The 19957-nt window shown below is 37.1% G+C and overlaps 2 protein-coding genes across 5 annotated transcripts in view; one reads left to right on the top strand and one right to left on the bottom strand.

Moving 5' to 3' along the window:
• RIC1 (RIC1 homolog, RAB6A GEF complex partner 1) overlaps positions 1-19320 on the top strand; it is a 175228-nt gene extending 155908 nt beyond the window's left edge. The window contains exon 28 of the transcript XR_008509651.2: positions 19183-19320. The gene's annotated coding sequence lies outside the window, so the exon portion shown is untranslated. The remainder of the gene's footprint in view (positions 1-19182) is intronic.
• The window catches only part of ERMP1 (endoplasmic reticulum metallopeptidase 1), a 54766-nt gene that overhangs the window by 8376 nt on the left and 26433 nt on the right, over positions 1-19957 (bottom strand). For 2 of the 4 annotated variants that reach the window (XR_008509652.1, XM_009244460.4), the window contains exons 9-14: positions 18341-18515; positions 17757-17947; positions 13904-14056; positions 11540-11742; positions 10556-10671; positions 97-260 (exon numbers count right to left, since the gene is read on the bottom strand). Coding sequence is in view for 1 of the 4 variants with exons in the window: in XM_009244460.4 (XP_009242735.3) it covers positions 97-260; positions 10556-10671; positions 11540-11742; positions 13904-14056; positions 17757-17947; positions 18341-18515 (1002 nt within the window). In the remaining 3 variants the exon portion in view is untranslated. Of the gene's footprint in view, positions 1-96; positions 261-3959; positions 4009-10555; positions 10672-11539; positions 11743-13903; positions 14057-17756; positions 17948-18340; positions 18516-19957 lie in introns of all 4 variants that reach the window. The other 2 variants (XR_008509654.2, XR_008509653.1) reach the window with 2 other exon arrangements.

The raw sequence follows: 19957 nt of genomic DNA, 5'->3' as shown, positions 1-19957 counted from the left end.
CCAGTTCTCGGAAGCCAGAATACTGAACCCAAGGTTCTTGCTAAATACCACCTGGGAACCTAATCAATGAAACAAACAATGCTGGGAAATTGGCACCTGCACTTCTATCCAGAACTGCCATGCAGAGGCCTGGAGTCCATGGGAGTAAAAGACAAAGTAGTCTCCTCCTTTACTTGTGACTGGGGTGCCATTGCCAAGAGACCACTGAGAAAGTGTTGACCCTTTGTGGGCTCGAACATAGAAGGACATATGGCTTGGTCCTGTAAGGTAAAAGAAAGAACAGTTAATCTTTTTAAAAGGATCAAAAAATAACCCACAATCCAAACCAGACTTCATAAAGGTTCATGCCTGTATGACTTTAAATATACTTACTATAAACTAATGGAGGTTTACCAGTTTGGACAGTTAGTGTGAATCAACAAGGTTAAATAATGAGGTATAGGAGAAAAGGCACAGACTCTAAATGAGAAAGCCTGTGTTAAGTTGGTCCTATCACTTAACTGCTGCATGACATCAGGAATTTAATCTATGTCACAATTTCTTCATTGAGGGGATTTTATTACAAAAAGGATATGGAAGTGTTGGCAAAACTGCGAAGTGCTGTAACAGTACTGAATAGGACTGCCATTATGAATGGAGTTGTAATTTTCAGAGTTGATCATGTAGCACCTTAAAATATGTTTTGCTAGTTTTTCCCTTCAAGCTGGAAAATATCAGCTCAGTTCTGAAAATTTAGTCATCACTGGGAACTTCCAAGGAAACTGATGACAGTGGAAGTCAAACTAAAACTAAAATAGATAAAACTAAACAAAAACACACCCTCAGCCTAACTTAAAGACAGAGAATACCCACATTTGAAATAACCATAAATTTTTAAATCTCAGGGGAGCAATCTCACACACTTGTGCCCACCCTGCTTCTGCTGCAAGGCTTTGTGGCAGACCAAGTAAGTCCACCCTAAATCTGAAAATACTACTATAGCGTCCAGTCAAAGAAAGGTTTACAGGGCAGGGACTTAAAAGTATATTATTGAAGTAACAGTCTTCAAAACCAAAGCTTCTCAGGGAAAAATAAACCAAAAAAGAAAGAAGAGGAATCTTTTGGCATTTGGGTGGTGAAGATGAAAAGAAGCAAAAGAAAATTCAGGGTCCTGCAAGAAAAATCCAGTCAAAAAAGCTGAAAGAGATATATATTATTCATCCACACTAACACAAACTTACTAAAGAATATGGACTTTCTTACACTGACAGAAAAGGAAGCCATTGCTAGAAATCTTACAAAACAGCACAAAAATGAGGAAGAAAAGGATAAACAGATCCATACAGTTATTACCAAAAAAAGTATCAGAACATTCCTCTTGGAAAAAAAAAGAAACAACCATGAAGCAGAAGAAAATGTTATGATCACTCTCCAACTACAAATATATCCATACAAACATTTGGGGATATTTAAAACCCCACCATGAATCAGAAATTCTTACTAGAAGGAAGAATTAAAAGGACTGACTAGAGTCAGAAAAGAAATGGAGGAAAAAGGCAAAATTACCTTAGAAATGAAGACAATTACAAGATGCCCAACAGAATAGATTCAAAGGAAAATTTAATAACAGGCATAATGACAGGAGAAATACTAAGAAAATTAAAATGGGAAAAAGCAAAGTAAAAAAGGTTAGCGATAGTGGTAAAAATGGAAGGCAGGTCAAAAAGAAATATTCATTTGGTACCCCAGAAGAAAACCAAACAACGAAACAGAACTAATATTTAAAACTGTAATCCAAGAAAGCATTCCAGAAATAAAAAGAGAGCTGAATCTACACATTGAAAGAGACTACCAGGCACCTTAGAATATTAACACAGAACAAACAACTTCAAGACATAACCTAGTAAAACTATTAGATTTCAAAGAAAAAAAAATCTTCAAGGTCTTCAATAAAAAGTTTGATCAAATAACTTACCAAAAAAAATTACATTGGTATCAGACCCCAAAAACAATAGATAAAACAAGGCAACAATGGAACAACAATTTTTAAAAACTCAATACTGGAAAACGTGAACCAAAGATTTTATGTCCACCAACTTGTCCTTCAACTATCAGGATTATAGAAAACCAATTTTAACCATACAGAAACAGAGCACTCACGAGCCCTTCTTCAGAAAGAGTCTAGAGAATAAGTTTCATCCAACCAACAGATAACTGTACAAACTTCAGCAAAAGAACTTTTTCTTGAGACAGGGTCTTGCTCTATCTATCACCTAGGTTCGAGTGCAGTGGCGTGAACACAGCCCACTGCTCTATCATCTAGGTTGGAGTGCAGTGGCATGAACAGCCCACTGCCAGCCCACTGCTCTATCATCTAGGCTGGAGTGCAGTGGCGTGAACACAGCCCACACTGCTCTATCACCTAGGGTCGACTGCAGTGGCATGAACACAGCAGCCCACTGCTCTATCACCTAGGCTGGAGTCCAGTGGCATGAACACAGCCCACTGCAGCCTTGACTTCCTTGTTTTGAGCAATCCTATTGCCTCAGCCTCCCAAGTAGCTGGGACTACAGATGCATGCTACAAACCTGGCCTTTTTTTTTTTTTTTTTTTTTTTTTTTTTTTTTTTGGTGGAGATGGGGTCTCCCCGTGTTGCCCAGGCTGGTCTCGAGCTCCTGGGCTCAAGCCATCCTCCTGCCTCAACCTCCCAAAGTACCCCCAAAGTGAGCCACCACACCTGGCCAAAAAAACTTCTTATACTGAGGATTTTAATATATCCAAATGTATTACAAAAACACTAAGGTGAAGATATAAGACAAATATACAAATGTTACATGTTGTAACAAAAATTGGATGGAAAATGGGAGAGAGAAAGAGGAAAGTAGAATAAGCATTGCTGTTGTATGGGTTAATTGGTGGGAGTTAAAACAATACCTTTTTTTTTTTTTTTCTGAGACGGAGTCTCATTCTGTGGCCCAGGCTGGAGTGCAGTGGCGCAATTTCAGCTCACTGCAACCTCTGCCTCCTGGGTTCAAGTAAAATAATAGAGAATTAAAACAAATATAAATATTCATAAATGCCAGAAAATAAATGTTTTAAAGAGCATAGAAGACACCTCATAGAAAAAAGGAATATAACAAATAAAGCAACACATGTAATTATAAAATACTGTGACAACTGAGGCCAAATGTATGACTAATAAAAATTAATGTAAATAAACCTAACTTACCCACTAAAATAAAAACAATTTCAACTTGGCTTACAAAGCCAAGCCCAATCACATACTGTATGTTTCCTGAATACAGAGAGATACAGAAAGGGTAAATAAAGGTATGAACAAAGGTATTTCAGGCAAGTGGAAATTGTTTAAAAGTCCTATCTTATTTCTCAAAACACAGAATTCGAGGCAAAGGCATTAAATATAAAAGGGGCACTTTTTAATACTAAAAGTCATAATTCACAACGAAGACATAAAATTGTGACTATCTATGCATCAGATAACATAGCAACCACTTTATAAAGAAAACTACAGGAGACATATAGAAGATATATAAACACACAAATAAGAGACTCCAATATTCCACTCGGTACAAGACACGTCAACTGAGTTTTGTGGGGTGATGGAAATGTTTTATATCTTCATAGAGATGAGGGTTACATGGGTATATATCTGCTTTTACCAAAACTAACTGAACTGTGTAAGATCTTTACATTTCATTGTATGTAAATTAGGCCTTGAAAAAAGTAAAGTAGGCAAGGGGAAAAGTTATATTTAAAAATACTTTTCACTCATGAAAGTCCCAGACAACTTTCTATCAGGGGAAGAGTACTCAGAAAAAAAAGTAGAGAGTGAACAGTTGCAGGAACAGTTGAACTTCCTATATTAGCATTCTCCAGAGAAACCAACAGGATGTGTACAGAGACAAGAGAGAGGAGAGAGAGAGAGATTGATTGAGATTTATTTTAAGGAACTGGCTTACATGATTGTTGAGGCTGGCAAGTCCAAAATCTGAAGGATAGGCAGGCAGGCTGAAGAAAAAAGTCACAGTATGAGACTGAAGGCAGTCTGCTAGCAGAATTCCCCATTCCCTCTCCTTGGGGAAGGTCAGTCTTTTTCTTAAGGCCTTCACTGACGGGATGAGGCTCACTTGCATTATGGAGGGCAATCTGCTTTACTCGAAGTCCAGTGATTTGCACGTTAATCTTACCCAGAAAATATTTTCACAGAAACATCTAGGATAGCATTTGACCAGATACCTGGGTGCTGTGGTCTACCCAAGTTGACACATAAAATAACCATCGTACTTCCCAAAAAGACATTAGAAAGGGAGAGACCATCCTGGTTTGCTCACTTTTTAAAACACCTCACAAGCAAACAAACTCTTTACAGCTTTTGAAGATGAGAAAATGTCATATGTCTTGACATTTCTCCTCCTCCTTTCTCAAGCATCTGTCTCCCTACTAAGCCCAAGTAGAATGCTTTAAAAGAAAAACAATTGCTAAATTTAACAATTCAACACGTCTTGAGTACCCATCAAGTGCCAGTGATTATACTGGATGCCAAGAATACAGAGACAAATGAAAACCCATTCATGTCTGCCTCCCTTTAATTGTAAAGGAAAACAAAGACATAAACTACATAATCGTGATACAAGATGGCCAGTGTTACAACAGATATATACAAAGGGAGGAAGAAGTGGGAGGATGGCAGTTGCTCACTTAATTGGAAATGATGGGAGAGGAGGGCAGAGAAATCTTCATATTTTGCCAAGAAGAGAAGGGTAGAGTCTGGGTAGGAGGTAGTACCAAGAGAGTATCACTCATACCAGAAGTAAGAGTGTGTATTGGGCACAAATAAGGGTTGGATGTGGCTATGCAGTGCAAAGGGAGTGCTGAAAAAAATCCTGAAATATATACAAAGTCCAGACTACTGAAGACCTAACATGCTTTGCTAAGGAATTTGAACTTACTCTCCAGGCAATAGGAAATCCATAAAAGGTTTTTTAATAGGGAAGTGACATAATGAAATCGATATTTGAAAGATAAACTGGCAGCACCATAAAGAATATCCTAGAAAGAAGTTTTACAGGCCAAAACATAAGTTAAGAAGCTGGAAGACCTAACTACTAGTTTTAAAGATGGAAAAGGGAATAAAATGTACCAAAAAAGATAAAGTCATCGTGCCAGGCCAAATGCTACTGGATCTGGCAGTGAACCAATATCTGACACTAAAAGTTTTTCAGTAAATCTTCTTAAAAATCATAACCAGTCTCAACTTCTTTGAGAAACAATGTAAGGCTTCTAAATTGCTGGTCAATTTAAGACTTAAACTATAGGGTAAGAAAAACCACATGCAACTTATTAAAAGGTTTAAGAAGTGAAGGAGCAGGAAAAAAAGATGGTCATATGACTTACCTATTGTTTAAAAGGTCAACTTTATAGAATCCCAGGGAGGGATGAATTGAGAATATTATGTTATAAGGTATCTGCACTACCATGAAGCAGTACAGTGTTATCTGAAGACAGACGTACTGCAAGCTCCATAGCAACCACTAAAATAAGTATAATTGATAAGAATATAAAAAAAAGAATAATATACAATGCTCAAGTATAATACAGGTCAGAAACTCAGATATTCATATAACAAAAGAAAGCACACTAGAGAGGGAATGAGGCAAAATAAAAACTCATTTTTCCTATTCTTAATTGATCTAACAGATAACAGTTTTTCAAAATAATAGCAACAATGTATGTGGTTATGTATACTTATATGTGTGCACTGTGTGTACATACTGCATATGTGCACACACGCTTCTGTATAAGAGAGATAAATGCTAGCAATGTTACAAGAGACTGGATGGAGAAATTAGGATTATTTTGTTATTATTAAGTTATTTATAATCCCTGTGATGCAGAATAGTATTATTTAAAAGTGGGCTTGCATAGCTGTAAATGCGTATTGCAAACGACAGGGCAGCCACTAAAAAAGATTAAAAAAAAAAAAGTAGTGTAACTGACATGCTAAGAAAGGAGAGAAAACCAAATCATATAAAATGTCCAATTAAAACTACTAAAGGCAGAAAAAAAGTAGAAGACAAAAACAGGAACAAAGAACAAGGGCAACAAATAGAAAATAGTTAACTAATATGGTAGCTATTAATTCAACTATATTAATAATCACTTTGAATGTCAATGTCTAAACATACAAATTAAAAGATAGAGTGTCAGGGTGGATCAAAAAACAAGACCCCACTATGTGTTGTCCACAGAAAACCCATTTTAACTATGAAGACACATAGATTAAGAGTCAGTGGATGGAGAACATTATACCACGCTAACACTAATCAAAAGAAAGTAGGAAAGCAATATTAATTTTAGATAAAGCTGACTTTTAAAGCAAGGAAAATTAGCAGGGATAAAGAGGGGCAATGCATAATGATGAAGGGTCAGTTCTCTAAGAAGACATAACAATCTTTAATTTGTATGTAGCTAACAATAAAGTGTCAAAATAGTTGGCAAACTCATACAACTAAAGGAGAAAGACAAATTCACAATTACAGTCAGAGACTTCAACACCCCTCCATCACTGAAAAATTCAATAGGCAGAAAATCAGTAAAAATATAATTGAACTGAACATCATCATCAATCGATTAGATCTAACTGACATTCATAAAGCCTTCTTCCAACAGCAACAGTATGCACATTATTTTCAAGCATACTGCTTGAAATGGAACATTCATCAAGAGAGACCACATCCTGTATCATAAAGCACACCTTAACAGATTTAGAATAGAATTCATACAAAGTATGCTCTCAGACCACAATGAAATTAAACTAGAAATCAACTATCAGAAAAATAGCTGAAAAATCAAATTATTTGGAGATTAAAGAACACACTTCTATATAACAAATGGGTCAAAAAAGAAGTCTCGAAAAAATTTTTAAATACTTGAAACTAAATTAAAATGAAAATTCAACTTAAAATTTGTGGCATGGAACATAAGCAGTGCTTAGAAGGAAACTTATAGCAATGAATGCATATATTAGAAAAGATGATTTAAAATCAATAATCTAAGCTTCCACCTTAATAAACTAAAAAAGGAAGAACAAATTAAATCCAAAGTAAACAGAAGAAATAACTAGAACAGAACTCAATAGAGAAAATCAACTATAATCAAAAGCTAGTTCTTAGAAAAGATCAATAAAATTGAAAAGCCTTCAGCCAGGCAGAGAAAAAAAGAAAAGATGTAAATTACTAATATGAGAAATGAAAGAGGGGACATCACTACAGATCCCATGAACATTAAAAGGATAATTAAGGAATATTATAGACAAATTATGTTCCCATAAATCTGATAACCTAGATAAAATTAACCAATTCTTTAAAAGACACAGTCTGCCAAAGTTCACACCATAAGAAACAGACAACCTGAACAGGCCTATATCTATTAAAGAGTGAATCAATAATTAATAACCTTCCAACACAGAAAAAGAACCTACCAAGCCTACAGGGGTTCATAGGTGAATTCTACCAAACATTTAAGGAAGGAATTATACTAATTCTCTACAAAGCTTTTCAGAAGACAGAAGCAGAGGGAATACTTCTTAACCCATCCTATGAGTCCAGCATTATCCTAATACCAAAGCTAGACAACAACAATACAAGAAAACTATAAACCAGTATGTATCATGAACACAGATGCAAAAATCCTTAACAAAATATTAGTAAATCAAATCAACGATGCATAAAAGGTTTTATACACCATAACCAAGTAGGATTTATCTCAGGTATGCAAAGCAGTCCAACACTTGAAAATCAATTAATGTCATCTATTACATCAAAAGGCTAAACAAGAAAAATCACATGCCCATATCAATATATGCAGGAAAAGCAACTGACAAAATCCAAGACCCATTCATGATAAAAACTCTCAGTAAACTAGGAATAGAGGGAACTTCCTCAGTCTCATAAAAAACATCTGCCAAAAAACGTATAGCTAACAACATACTCAGTGGTAAGAAACCAGAAGCTTGCCCAGATCAGGAACAAGGCAAAAATGTCCCCTCTCACGACGCCTTGTCAAAATCAAACTAGAAGTCCCAGATAATGTAACAAGTCAAGAAGTGGAATAAAAATTATAGATATTAGGAAGGAAGAAATAAAACTGTCTGCAGATTATAAGATCGTCTATTTAGAGAATCTTAAAAGAATAGTCTGGGCGCGGTGGCTCACGCCTGTAATCCCAGCACTTTGAGAGGCTGAGGCAGGCAGATCACAAGGTCAGGAGTTTGAGACCAGCCTGGCCAACATGGTGAAACCCTGTCTCTACTAAAAATACAAAAATTAGCCAGGTGTGGTGGCGTGTGCCTGTAATCCCAGCTACTTGGGAGGCTGAGGCAGGAGAATCACTTGAACCCAGGAGGCAGAGGTTGCAGTGAGCCGAGATCATACCACTGCACTCCAGCCTAGGTGACAGAGTGAGACTCTGTCTCAAAAAAAAAAAAAAAAAAAAGAAAAAGAGAAAAGAAAGTCTTCTTAAAGAATCAACCAAAAAAAAAAAAAAAAACTCCTAGATCTAATAAGTGATTATAGCAAGGTTGCACGATACAAGGTTAATAATATGAAAGTCAGTTGCTTTCCTATATACCATCAATGAACAATACCATTTACTAATAATTAATTATTAATAAATTTATTAATAAATTAATAATACATGATTATTTAGGACCCCCAAAAATAACTACTTAAAAATAAATCTAACAAAATATATATAAGGATTATATAAAGAAAACTATAAAACTGATGAAAGAAATCAAACAAGATAATAAATGGAGGGATATTCCAACATGGATAGGAAAAGCCATTATTGTTAAAATATCATTTCTTCCCAACTTGATCTACAGACTCAATACAATCCCAATCAGAACCCCAACAAGTTATTTTGTGAATATTGACAAACTGATTCTAAAGTTAACATGGAAAGGCAAAAGACAAAACACAATATTGGAGAAGAAGAGTTGGAAGACTGATATTACCCAACTTCAAAACTTAACTATATAATTACAGTGATCATGACAGTTGTGGTATGGGCAAAAGAACACAGAAATTAGTCAATGGAAAGAACAGTTTGGCAGTTTCTTACAAAGCTAAACATAGGCTTACCATATATAATATCCAGCAATCACACTCCTAAGCATTTACCCAAATGAGTTCAAAAACCTGCCCAGGAATCTTTATAGCAGCCTTATTCAAATATGGATAACTGCTGTACATCTACACAACAGATTATTCAGCAATAAAAAGAAATGGCCTATCAAGTCACAAAAAGATATGGAGGATCCCTTAAATGCATACTTCTAAGTGAAAGAAGTCAGTCGAAAAAGGCTACATACTCTATGATTCCAGCTATATGATACCTGGAAAAGGCAAAGCTACAGAGATAATTAAAAGACCAATGGTTGCTAGGGAGAGTGGGAAGAAAAGAGAGATAAATAGGTGAAGCACAGGGCATTTCTAGATGGTAAATCTATTCTGTATGATACTGTAATGGTAGATACATGGCATCACGCATTTTTCAATACCCACAGAACTACACAACACGAAGAATGAACCCGAGTGGGAACAACAGGCTTCAATTAATAATAATATATCAATGTTAAAACTGGTGCATCAGTTTTAACAAATGCACCATACTAATGCAAGACATTAATAGAGGAAAATCGGTGGGCAGGATACAAGAACTCTATAATTTCTACTTAATTTTTCTGTAAACCTAACCTTGCTCCAAAAAATAAAAATAATTTTTATTTTTGAGACAGGGTCTTGCTCTGTCACCCAGGGTGGAATGCAGTGGTGCTATCAGCCTTGACCTCCTGGGCTCAAGTGATTCTCCCAGCTCAGCCTCTCAAGTTCTCAAGTAGCCGGGACTACAGGCATGCACCAACATGCCCAGCTAATTTTTTTTTTTAATTTTGTAGAGACGGGATGTCACTATGTTGCCCTGGCTGGTCTTGAACTCCTAGGCTCAAGCAATCCTCCTACCTCAGCCTCCTGAGTAGCAAGCATGAGCCACCATGCCTGGCCTATTAAATTTTTGTTAAGAAATCATAACCAGCTTCGGCCGGGCGTGGTGGCTCATACCTGTAATCCCAGCATTTTGGGAGGCTGAGGCAGGCAGACCATGAGGTCAGGAGTTCAAGACCAGCCTGACCAACATGGTGAAACCCTGTCTCTACTAAAAATACAAAAATTAGCCAGGCATGGTGGCACACACCTGTAATCCCAAATACTCAGGAGGCTGAGGCGGGAGAATCACTTGAACCCAGGAGGCGGAGGTTGCAGTGAGCCGAGATCGTACCACTGCACTCTAGCCTGGGTGACAGAGCGAGACTCCATCTCAGGAAAAAAAAAAAAAAAAAAAAAAAGTCATAACCAGCTTCAATTGATTTTAGAAACACCACAGGCTCTTCCTAAGTTGCTGGTTCCTGTGATATATCTGAGGGAAAAACATACATGCCACTTATTAACAAGTTTAAGAAATAAAGGAGGGGAGAAAAACCTATTATATGACTTACCTGTTGCTTCGAAAGTCAATTTTATAGAATCCCAAGGTGTCTGTTCTTTGGATATGAGTCGGAAATGAGGAGGATTTCTTGGAGAAACTTCTGGGGCAGGAAGATACCAGTTTTTCCTATTTAGAAAGGACGCTTCAATATTTAGGGTGCTTTATTATTTGATGGCTATCTGCAACTCACAGAACTGTTCAGCATATATGAACACATTTTGGGGTATGAAAATAAACTAACAGACATGATAAGCAATGCCAACTCCAATAAACTTAGGTTATTTTATAATAAAACCTTCCCAGTATTAAGAACAAAGGAGTAACCTAGGTGATCTTGATTCCACTACCCATCCTATTTCTCCTCGTCCAGTCCTTCACTGCCAAGCTATAAAATCTTCCCAGAGAAAACAATTTTTTTTTTTTTGAGAGACAGAGTTTTGCTTTTGTTGCCCAGGCTGGAGTGCAATGGCGTGATATCGGCTCACCGCAACCTCCACCTCCCGGGTTCAAGCAATTCCCCTGCCTCAGCCTCCCGAGTAGCTGGGATTACAGGCATGCACCACCATGCCTGGCTAATTTTATATTTTTAGTAGAGACACGGTTTCTCCAGGTTTGTCAGGCTGGTCTCGAACTCCCGACCTCAGGTGATCCACCTGCCTCGGCCTCCCAAAGTGCTGGGATTACAGGCATGAGCCACCGTGCCCGGCCACAATTTTTGAGATAGATGCTTACTGGCTATTATATTAGTTAGAAGGGCCACCTTTTCTAACCACTCAGGTTTCTAGAGAAAAGATTTTTAAAATTTGAAAAAGCAAAACTACTCTTCTGAGTGCTTTATTCCACTAAAAAAAAAAACAAGTTTCATAATGATAGAAAAAATAGTACAAACAGCACTGAACTTGTATATTAAAGGATGACAGTTTAAATAAGAGTACTGATATGGTGACAAGACTTGAGAACAAACTAACCTTAAGCAGAAAAATAATGAACCAACCTGATCAGAAAGTGCACTGGAAGATACCAAGGAAAACCACAAAGAGGTGCATTCTCCTCACAGTGAGCTCGGATACTATCATTGATCTCAGGAATGTGAGGGGTTATGTGAGAAATTCCAGTATAATCAAACCCATTGATCCATATTCCAGAGTCCCGTTTAACTGCATTTCCTTCCAAGTCATGGAATGTTCTAGTCATATGCTGAAAAAAAAACAAGACTAGTGAAAAAACTGTTTCAACTAGTATACCCACATTCCCACCCCAGATTACAAAAATGGAGTATGACAATACCAAGAAATGATGTGGATATGGAGCAAGTGAATAAGACACTGAGAGTTTCTAAGGTACTGCTAGGGTTCTTTATTTTAAACTGGAAAATAGATATATAGATTATTGTTTTATTATATCTTCCAAATATATTTAGGTTTCCTATAAATTTTTTTGAAACTTACTGTTTCAGACTTAAAAGACGTTAATGTTAGAGCTGCTTTTAGATAAGGATTTAAAACAAATACATCCTAAGCACATATATACATACACTCATTTCCCTATTAGTGTTTTATGAAGCTAATTCATGTGCAGAGAAAAGTGGGAATTGCAGCTCACCACTAGATGACAGCCTTGTGCCTAACAGAATTCTATGAAAAGGCACCGTGCTCCATTTGAAATAACTTTATTCACGGCAGAAACCAGCCTGAAGAATACCAATCAGGAAAAAAAAAAAAAAAAAAAACACTGCATAGGGCAGGAGCCGGCAAACTGCAGCCAACAGGGCAAACTGTCCACTGACTGTTTTTATATACAAACCGTTATTTGAACATGGCCACACTCATTTGTTTGGGTATACTCTATTGCTGCTTTCGCTCTGTTTCACTGCAACAGACTGTACTGCTGACAAAGCCCAAAATATTATCTTGTCCTTTACAGGAAAAGTTTGCCAACTTCTGGCACAGTGGAAGAGAACCCCCAAACAAATCAGAAAATGACTTTTTAAAAATAAAAATCCAGCTTTTCCTAAGTATTACTGACATAATTATAAAACTTAATACATTATGAAAAACACACTGAACCTCCTTAAAAAACAAATCTGTTCTTTACAAATTGTAAAATCTCACATAAAATTTATCACAGTGTCCTTCAGGACTATAACAAGGAATTGTTATTTGGCCCCTTTTCAAAACCTCCTAAGTTCAAGTATTTTTAATTTTTAAGTCCTTGAATAATTATCTAGGTATAATTCCTCTGGCATTTCTGTTTGGCTAGATTAGGTTAGATGTGACTCTTGCCCTTAAGGGTATATGTTATCTTGAAGCAGGATCTTTCACTTAGAGAGGATAAAATACAAATAAGAATTATGCAAAATACATAGTATATTAGTATGTGTTCACAATCATGAGAAAGGGATGGGTATAAGGCATAAGATAATTTGTGTAGTATGAAAACTTTTAAAAACAATTTAGAAAAACTAACAATTTAGCCATCTCTAACAGAGATGACTAGAATTGAGGCTTACTGCTTTATAGTACCAGGTCTAAAAAATTTGAAGAAAAAGTTGAGATCTAAAGTAAGTCCTCAAACTGGCCAGGCGTGGTGGCTCACACCTGTAATCCCAAGCACTTTGGGAGGCCAAGGTGGGCGGATCACCTGAGGTCAGGAATTCAAGAACAGCCTGGCCAACAAAGTGAAACCCTGTCTCCACTAAAAATACAAAAATTAGCCAGGCATGGTGGCGAGCGCCTGTAATACCAGCTACTTGGGAGTCTGAGGCAGGAGAATCACTTGAACCGAGGAGGCACAGGTTGCAGTGAGCCAAGATCGTTCCACTGCACTCTAGCCTGGGCAACAGACCAAGACTCCATTTTAAAAAAAGAAAAAAGAAAGTAAGTCCTAAAACTCACTTTATTAAACCCTTTCTAAGTTATAGTTTCACTATCACATATCACTTTGAATGTTACTTAAGATTAATTTTACTAGCATTTCTAAATATCAATTTTATTTTGCCAGTTGACAGTTTAGATTTTACTCAGCCTGTATACATTTTTACAATCTGTATTTCTAAAAACTCATTATTCCGTAATAAATATTTGCTCCTGTTTTTCCAAATAGATGCAGTTTTATAATTTGAATAGTAATAAAAATAAGCAAACATTTCCAATTCAGTCTCCTGGGAGATATATGTCTAGCTGGTAAGAATGCCTCTTGACAGTCAGTCTTCTCCTCACTGCCTTATACACAAAAAAGGTGAGTATGACTAAATAGGTCAACAGCAGAAAAGTCAGTTGCGCTTGCTATTCACTACTGAAGCTCCCAACACACAAGGCTTCCTTTCCAGATCTCAAACAGCTCATGCAAAACTGCTCACCTGAAGAAACACTCTCTTTGGCTTCGGATTAGCAGGATTGGAGCTATATGGAAAAAATGTTCCACTGCAAACAAGGAGGAATGTAATTGCACATACCAAAGTTAAAGTTAGCATGGTTTTTTTTGTGCTCTTGGCAAGGTAGATGAAGTTAATCTAAAAAACCACAAACATAGAAATATTACAAATTCATTCTAGTGGTGGAAAGGTGTTTTTAACTAACTTTATTTTTAACAGTATTACCTAACAGACCCTGAAGAAAATTTATCAACAGGTGCTAGCATACTCTAACATCTAGTAAACAAAGCACTAACTCTAGGAGATTTCCATTACAGGTGAGAACCTAGAAAATGACAGATGCCTCCAATCTGCCATGATGGTGCCACCTTTTTGGCACGCAGCCATAAACCAACAGGGAAAAAGGAAACTCAGGACTGTCGCTGTCCTTAATGTGTAAAAAGAAGAGAAATGTAGATGTAATGGATTATTCATTAAATAACCAGAGATAAGCTTTAAGCTTAGGCAGATCTGTTTGGACAAAACTCAAATTCCACTCATAATGCTTTAAAATGTGTAAAAATACTAAATTCATCTCAACTGGCATAGAGATGTACCTTCAAGACTTTGCCAGTGGACCTGCATAAGAGGAAAAACTGCATTACAAAGTAATATTATCCCTCTAAGTGACAAATTAGCCAATGCCAACACAATCAAAACAACAAATCTAGGCAGTAAATGTAAATGACTCAGTCTCGAGGTTGGCATCTAGAAAATCCTAAATATTTTTAATCGTAATGAAATCACTGAACTAAAAACCGTAAAGGACACACACGACTCACAGAGTATGTCCACAGATCCCTTACAGGGTCTGAAGAAGCCATCTGGGGAAACATTTATGTGAAATTTGAAATTGTTCTAAGAAGCCACATTTTAAATATTGTGAATACTGAGAGAAAGATGGACAGAGAGGGTGACACATTTTGTTTTGCTAACTCAGCCTCAAGTCCTCAGGTACTCTGTCATATTTTTGTACTCACAGTATACAAATGTGAGATGTGTGACCTAAGGCTAGTACTGTTTTGTTGCAGATGCCTCTGGATGGAATATTGGTATACTATAGACATGAAATCTACACCCAGCTCCCCTTTGTGCCTTCTTCATTTTATTTCTCTACTTATTTCCATAAGTAGAAAAATAACATAAATGTGAAATTGTATTTGTTTATTTTTCTGGAGACAGAGTCTCACTCTGTCACCCAGGCTGGAGTGCAGAGGCACGATTTCAGCTCACTGCAACCTCCAACACTCAGGTTCAAGCGATTCTTGTGCCTCAGCCTCCTGAGTAGCTGAAATTACAAGTGTGCATCACCATGCTCAGCTAATTTTTTGTTTTTAGTAGAGACAGGGTTTCACCATGTTGGCCAGGCTGGTCTTGAACTGCTGACTTTAAGTCATCCACCCGCCTCAGCCTCCCAAAGTGCTGGGATTACAGGCATGAGCCACCATGCCCAGCAAGCAATCAGTTAACAGGTGTCCTTAAGTTATTCTCTGCTGGGCCTTCATGGTTATACGTATACTGATTGAATGACAGTGGAAATGGGGACTGCTGATACAAGTGGGGTCAGGAGGAGAAGACTCAGAAACAGCTCAGTCATGAGCACACAATGGACATTTCAGAGTCCTTTTTCATGCTTCTTTTCATTTTATTTTGCACCCATCTCAGAACCTAGAGTGACACAGGATGCAATATTTCAGGAAGGCTGAGGCACGAGAATTGCCTGAACCCAGGAGGCGGTGGTTGCACGGAGCCGAGATTACACCACTGCACTCCAGCCTGAGTGACAAAGCGAGACTGTCTCAAAAAAACAAACAAACAAAAAAACAAACCCTGATTGCTTGACAAGACTTTAATTGCTTTCTAGCAGATATATTTAATAAATCCCCAAGGACTGAAAGGAAAGCTGTCTGAAATATGCATTGTGGTTCAATTCTCCATTACCCAAAGAAAACAGTCTTACTCTATTAATAAGCCACTATCATTAACACTGCTACACATAAGTAAGAAAATAATTTAAAAAGTGATAACTCATGGCATCAAAGTGCAGCAGGGCTATTTCACATTGTAATGAAAAATAAGTGAGCTTTCTAAAGTATTCCAAGAGGCAGTCTTCTCTCCAAAAGCTTTCCCAATAAAATACAGTTAAGAAGATAAGACACTTTAATCCTCTTTCTTCTGGTTTCCAAGATTTCCAAGCTTTGGGGACATTTTCCATTTCCATAATGAACATCTCCAGGGTTCATTTTGCCCCCTTTCATATTATCAGTGGAACAGAATTTAAATGTCCCCTATCTGAGTCATCTTTTATGGACATCCATAGCTCCCATTCATGATTATAATTTAACAAATAAACGGGGGTGTGGGGGCATTCAGTTCATAACTAGCTGACTTTAGATTAGATTACAACCTGATCTATAGATAACAAAACTCCACTGTCTCCTTCAATCCTTACAACAGCAAACCTATCAAAAATACAGATGATATAAGGGTTACTATTAAACTCAAAAGCAGCAAACCCTACAGGCAGCAAAGAACATTTTAGAACTTTTCATACATCCCTGTGAATACCAGTAAGGATTATCCTTATCCTTATATTATCCTTAATAATTATCCTATAAGTAAAATGGTTGGAAGGCTCAGATGTCTTTTAAGACTAGTACAACCAACCTCAAACAATAATATGCGTAAGAATTACTCTACAGGACTATATACACAAAGTCACATATATAGAGCTTTACTGGCTATAAGGGACTTCCACGGATGATGCTGACCATGTGTGTAGTATTTTCCTTACCTGCTGTCTTTAGAACCTAACTTCCACAAAGTAAAGGGGTAATGAATGCCCTTTACTGTATCAGTATGAAAAGGCTCACTATCATCTCCATGAAGAAAAGAACTATAATAAAATCATAGCTCCTTTTCCTATTTGGTTCCCTATCCTCAAATTTCAAGGTGCACCTATGAGTGTTCAATAATTACTTTTTATTCTTAGAAATTCCCACCAAAAGAGCCACAAAACAGAGACCTGCATTCTCTGGAGGGGCCCATCTTGGATCCTGGAGGTGGACATCAAACCAAAGCAAAACCTTGCTTGGGCTTACTCTACCCAAGGGGGGTCTGGTCTTAAACTCTGCATCACTGTCTTTTCTTCCCTCTGGGAATCCCAAGGGAAGAAAAAAAGGGATGGCAAACACAGGACTCTCCTTACTAGGGCAGGACACTGATATGGCAAAATGAGGACTGACAAGGCCTGTGATCATTTCATTATTTGGTAAATGAAGGCACGTTTGGGTGTCATAACAGACTCAATTAACAAACTTTCATGTGCTAGCAACAAGGTAGTGGAATGATAATGAAAAAAGCCTCATCAGAATTAGTCTTCCTTCACTAGCTCTAACAGCACTAATAAAACCACCCATGTATTTATTAACATGTGCCTCTAATTAGTAATTTCAAAATATACTATTAGGATCATTCACCACCAGGCAATCTCTAACAATTAATACTTGGTAAACGCTCTACAAATTCACACTCAGGTATCTGACAGGCTATTTGAAAAGAGGTAAATCAGAGAATTTGGAAGGCTAGGGAGGCAAAAAATTTTTAAACAGCAACAACGAACTCTATACTACAGTTTCTTACGATACCAAATTTACAAGATGCATGGCCATTCACCATTTCTTCTGCTTCAGATTTTCTCAATAAAGTACACATAACACTATTTCACAGAATCTAGTATGGCTAAATTCATATTCATATAAAAAAATGAAGAAAAAGAAAAAAACTTATTTTCTCTTACAAAATAGGAAGAGAGAATCATTGTACAACCAGCCAAAATGGATGCCAGCACAACATCCGGTGGGATTTCCGAACCACTTCTCCCGAGGATAGGGGTAAACATCTCAAATACTGCCCAGATGAGGTACAATGCATAAAGATAAGGAATAAACATCCCCAAAAGGTAAAAAGCAATAAATTTTCCTTGGGCACCTAGGGAAAAAGAGAAAAAAAGCACACATCTATGAAATCCTACAGTGAGAGATAAATTTTTATAGTACTGGTGTGCCTTGGTACCCTAACAGAAATTAGGTTAGATGTGACTCTTGCCCTTAAGGGTGTACGTTATCTTGGGGTAGGATCTTTCACTCAGGATAAAATACAAATAAGAATAAAGCAAAATACACAAGTAATATATTAGTATGTGTTCACAAACATGAGAAAGGGATGGAGTATAAGGCATAAGATAATTTGTGTGGTATGAAAACTTTTAAAAACTAACAATTTAGAAAGCCTACTCAATAAAACCAAAAAAGAAAGAGTCCCTGAAAGCGTTAAGTATTTTAAGGTATTCTCCCATGTATATCAAAATCAAAAATACCCTACCATGCTGCTTGAAGTCCTTATGCACACAGAGCTTTGTGAGCAATGGGAATGCTACCCAGACAGCACTAATAAACGCCGAGCAAAGTCCTTGGTAAGTGAGGGTAACAAGAAAACAGCAATGGACAAACAGCGAAATGTCAAAAAATACTTCTCCCAGATACTGGTCACTGGCATTCTGAAAGAAAGAAAAATACACTAGTAGTCTCATTCACGGGTCATGCATAAAGAGCTTTTATTATAGTAACACACTTTCCATCACTCAGGAAAGCTACATTTTGTTTTAAACACAGTCTGCTCTTTAAACTGATTTAAAGTAAACACTAACAAAGCTACCTCCCCCATCATGAAGTAGTAAATTCAAATGTAGCACAAGAAAGGGCATTTTAACAATATACAGTATAAATGCTCCATGTAATCTATGCTTTTCTTCTACTAGGCTAAAAGCAGAAATATTCCAAAATAGAAGAAAGGACTCTCCTAAAAAACATTCATCTCTGTAAGCTTTTCAGTTCATGCCAATTCCAAACACTGTTTCAAGCAAACTAGAGAAATGACCTGTGAAGGAACGTTAGGAACTGCTGCAGCACCACCAATAACCCACACCTGGAAAACTGCAGCACCTTTAAAGCAATCTGGAGTTTGGCTTATTTTCATGAGTTTTTTCTATCTCCAGCTGGTCTTGTACTGCACCTTTGCCCCCTTCTTGTATTCCTCATGCTGTCCTATTATAAAATTTGATCTTATAGTTTTTGAGATTTAAAGTCCAAGGGTTCCTATGTAGCACCTTGCACTCTTCAAAATAAAGTTGCCATATAAACTTTTTTTGTTGTTTTTTTTTCCAGACAGGTTCTCGCTCTGTTACCTAGGCCGGAGTCCAGTGGTGCGATCTCAGCTTACTGCAGTCTCAGCCTCCTGGGCTCAAGTGATTCTTCTGCCTCAGCCTCCTGAAGTAATTGGGACTATAGGCACACACCACTACACCCAGGTAAGTTTAAAAAAAAAAAAAAATTTTTTTTGGCAGAGACAGGGTCTTCCCATGTTGCTCAGCCTGGTCTCAAACACGTGGCCTCAAGCAGTCTTCCCACCTCAGCCTCCCAAAGCACTGGGATTACAAGTGTGAGTCACTGTGCCTGGCCTAATATGAACTTAATACATTTGAACATCTGCATGAGTAATTCTATTCACACAAACATGAAAGTTTTAATTACGGTGCATAAATACAAAGATGGAAATGGAGAAACAGATATATTAAAGTTTCTCCTTCTTCTACCTTTCCATTTCTGTATGGCTCAGGGCATGTCTGTTCTAAAGGATCCTACTTCAAGGGCTCAAGAGTTTCTGTGACATGTTTTCAAAACAAGTTACAGTTCATGTAACAACCCCTCCCCGCTCCCAACAATGAAAGATAGGCTACAGCTGCTAAATACTTAAGTTATTAACACAGTGTTGATCAAGAGGCTTGCTCTTTAAAAATAAGAAAATTATTATTATAATTCAATTTGAAGCTGAATGCCACTCAGATATTTAAAAACAAAGATCTCACTTTAAGTGCCCAAACTGTACCAAAGATAAAACATCCCTCGAATCTATTTTCCTCCTCACCTCTATTTATCCCTT

The sequence above is a fragment of the Pongo abelii genome, chromosome 13 (genome assembly GCF_028885655.2).
Source record: "Pongo abelii isolate AG06213 chromosome 13, NHGRI_mPonAbe1-v2.0_pri, whole genome shotgun sequence".
NCBI lineage: Eukaryota > Metazoa > Chordata > Mammalia > Primates > Hominidae > Pongo > Pongo abelii.
Note: the sequence above shows the minus strand (reverse complement) of the source record. Positions and strands in the feature narration are given on the sequence as shown.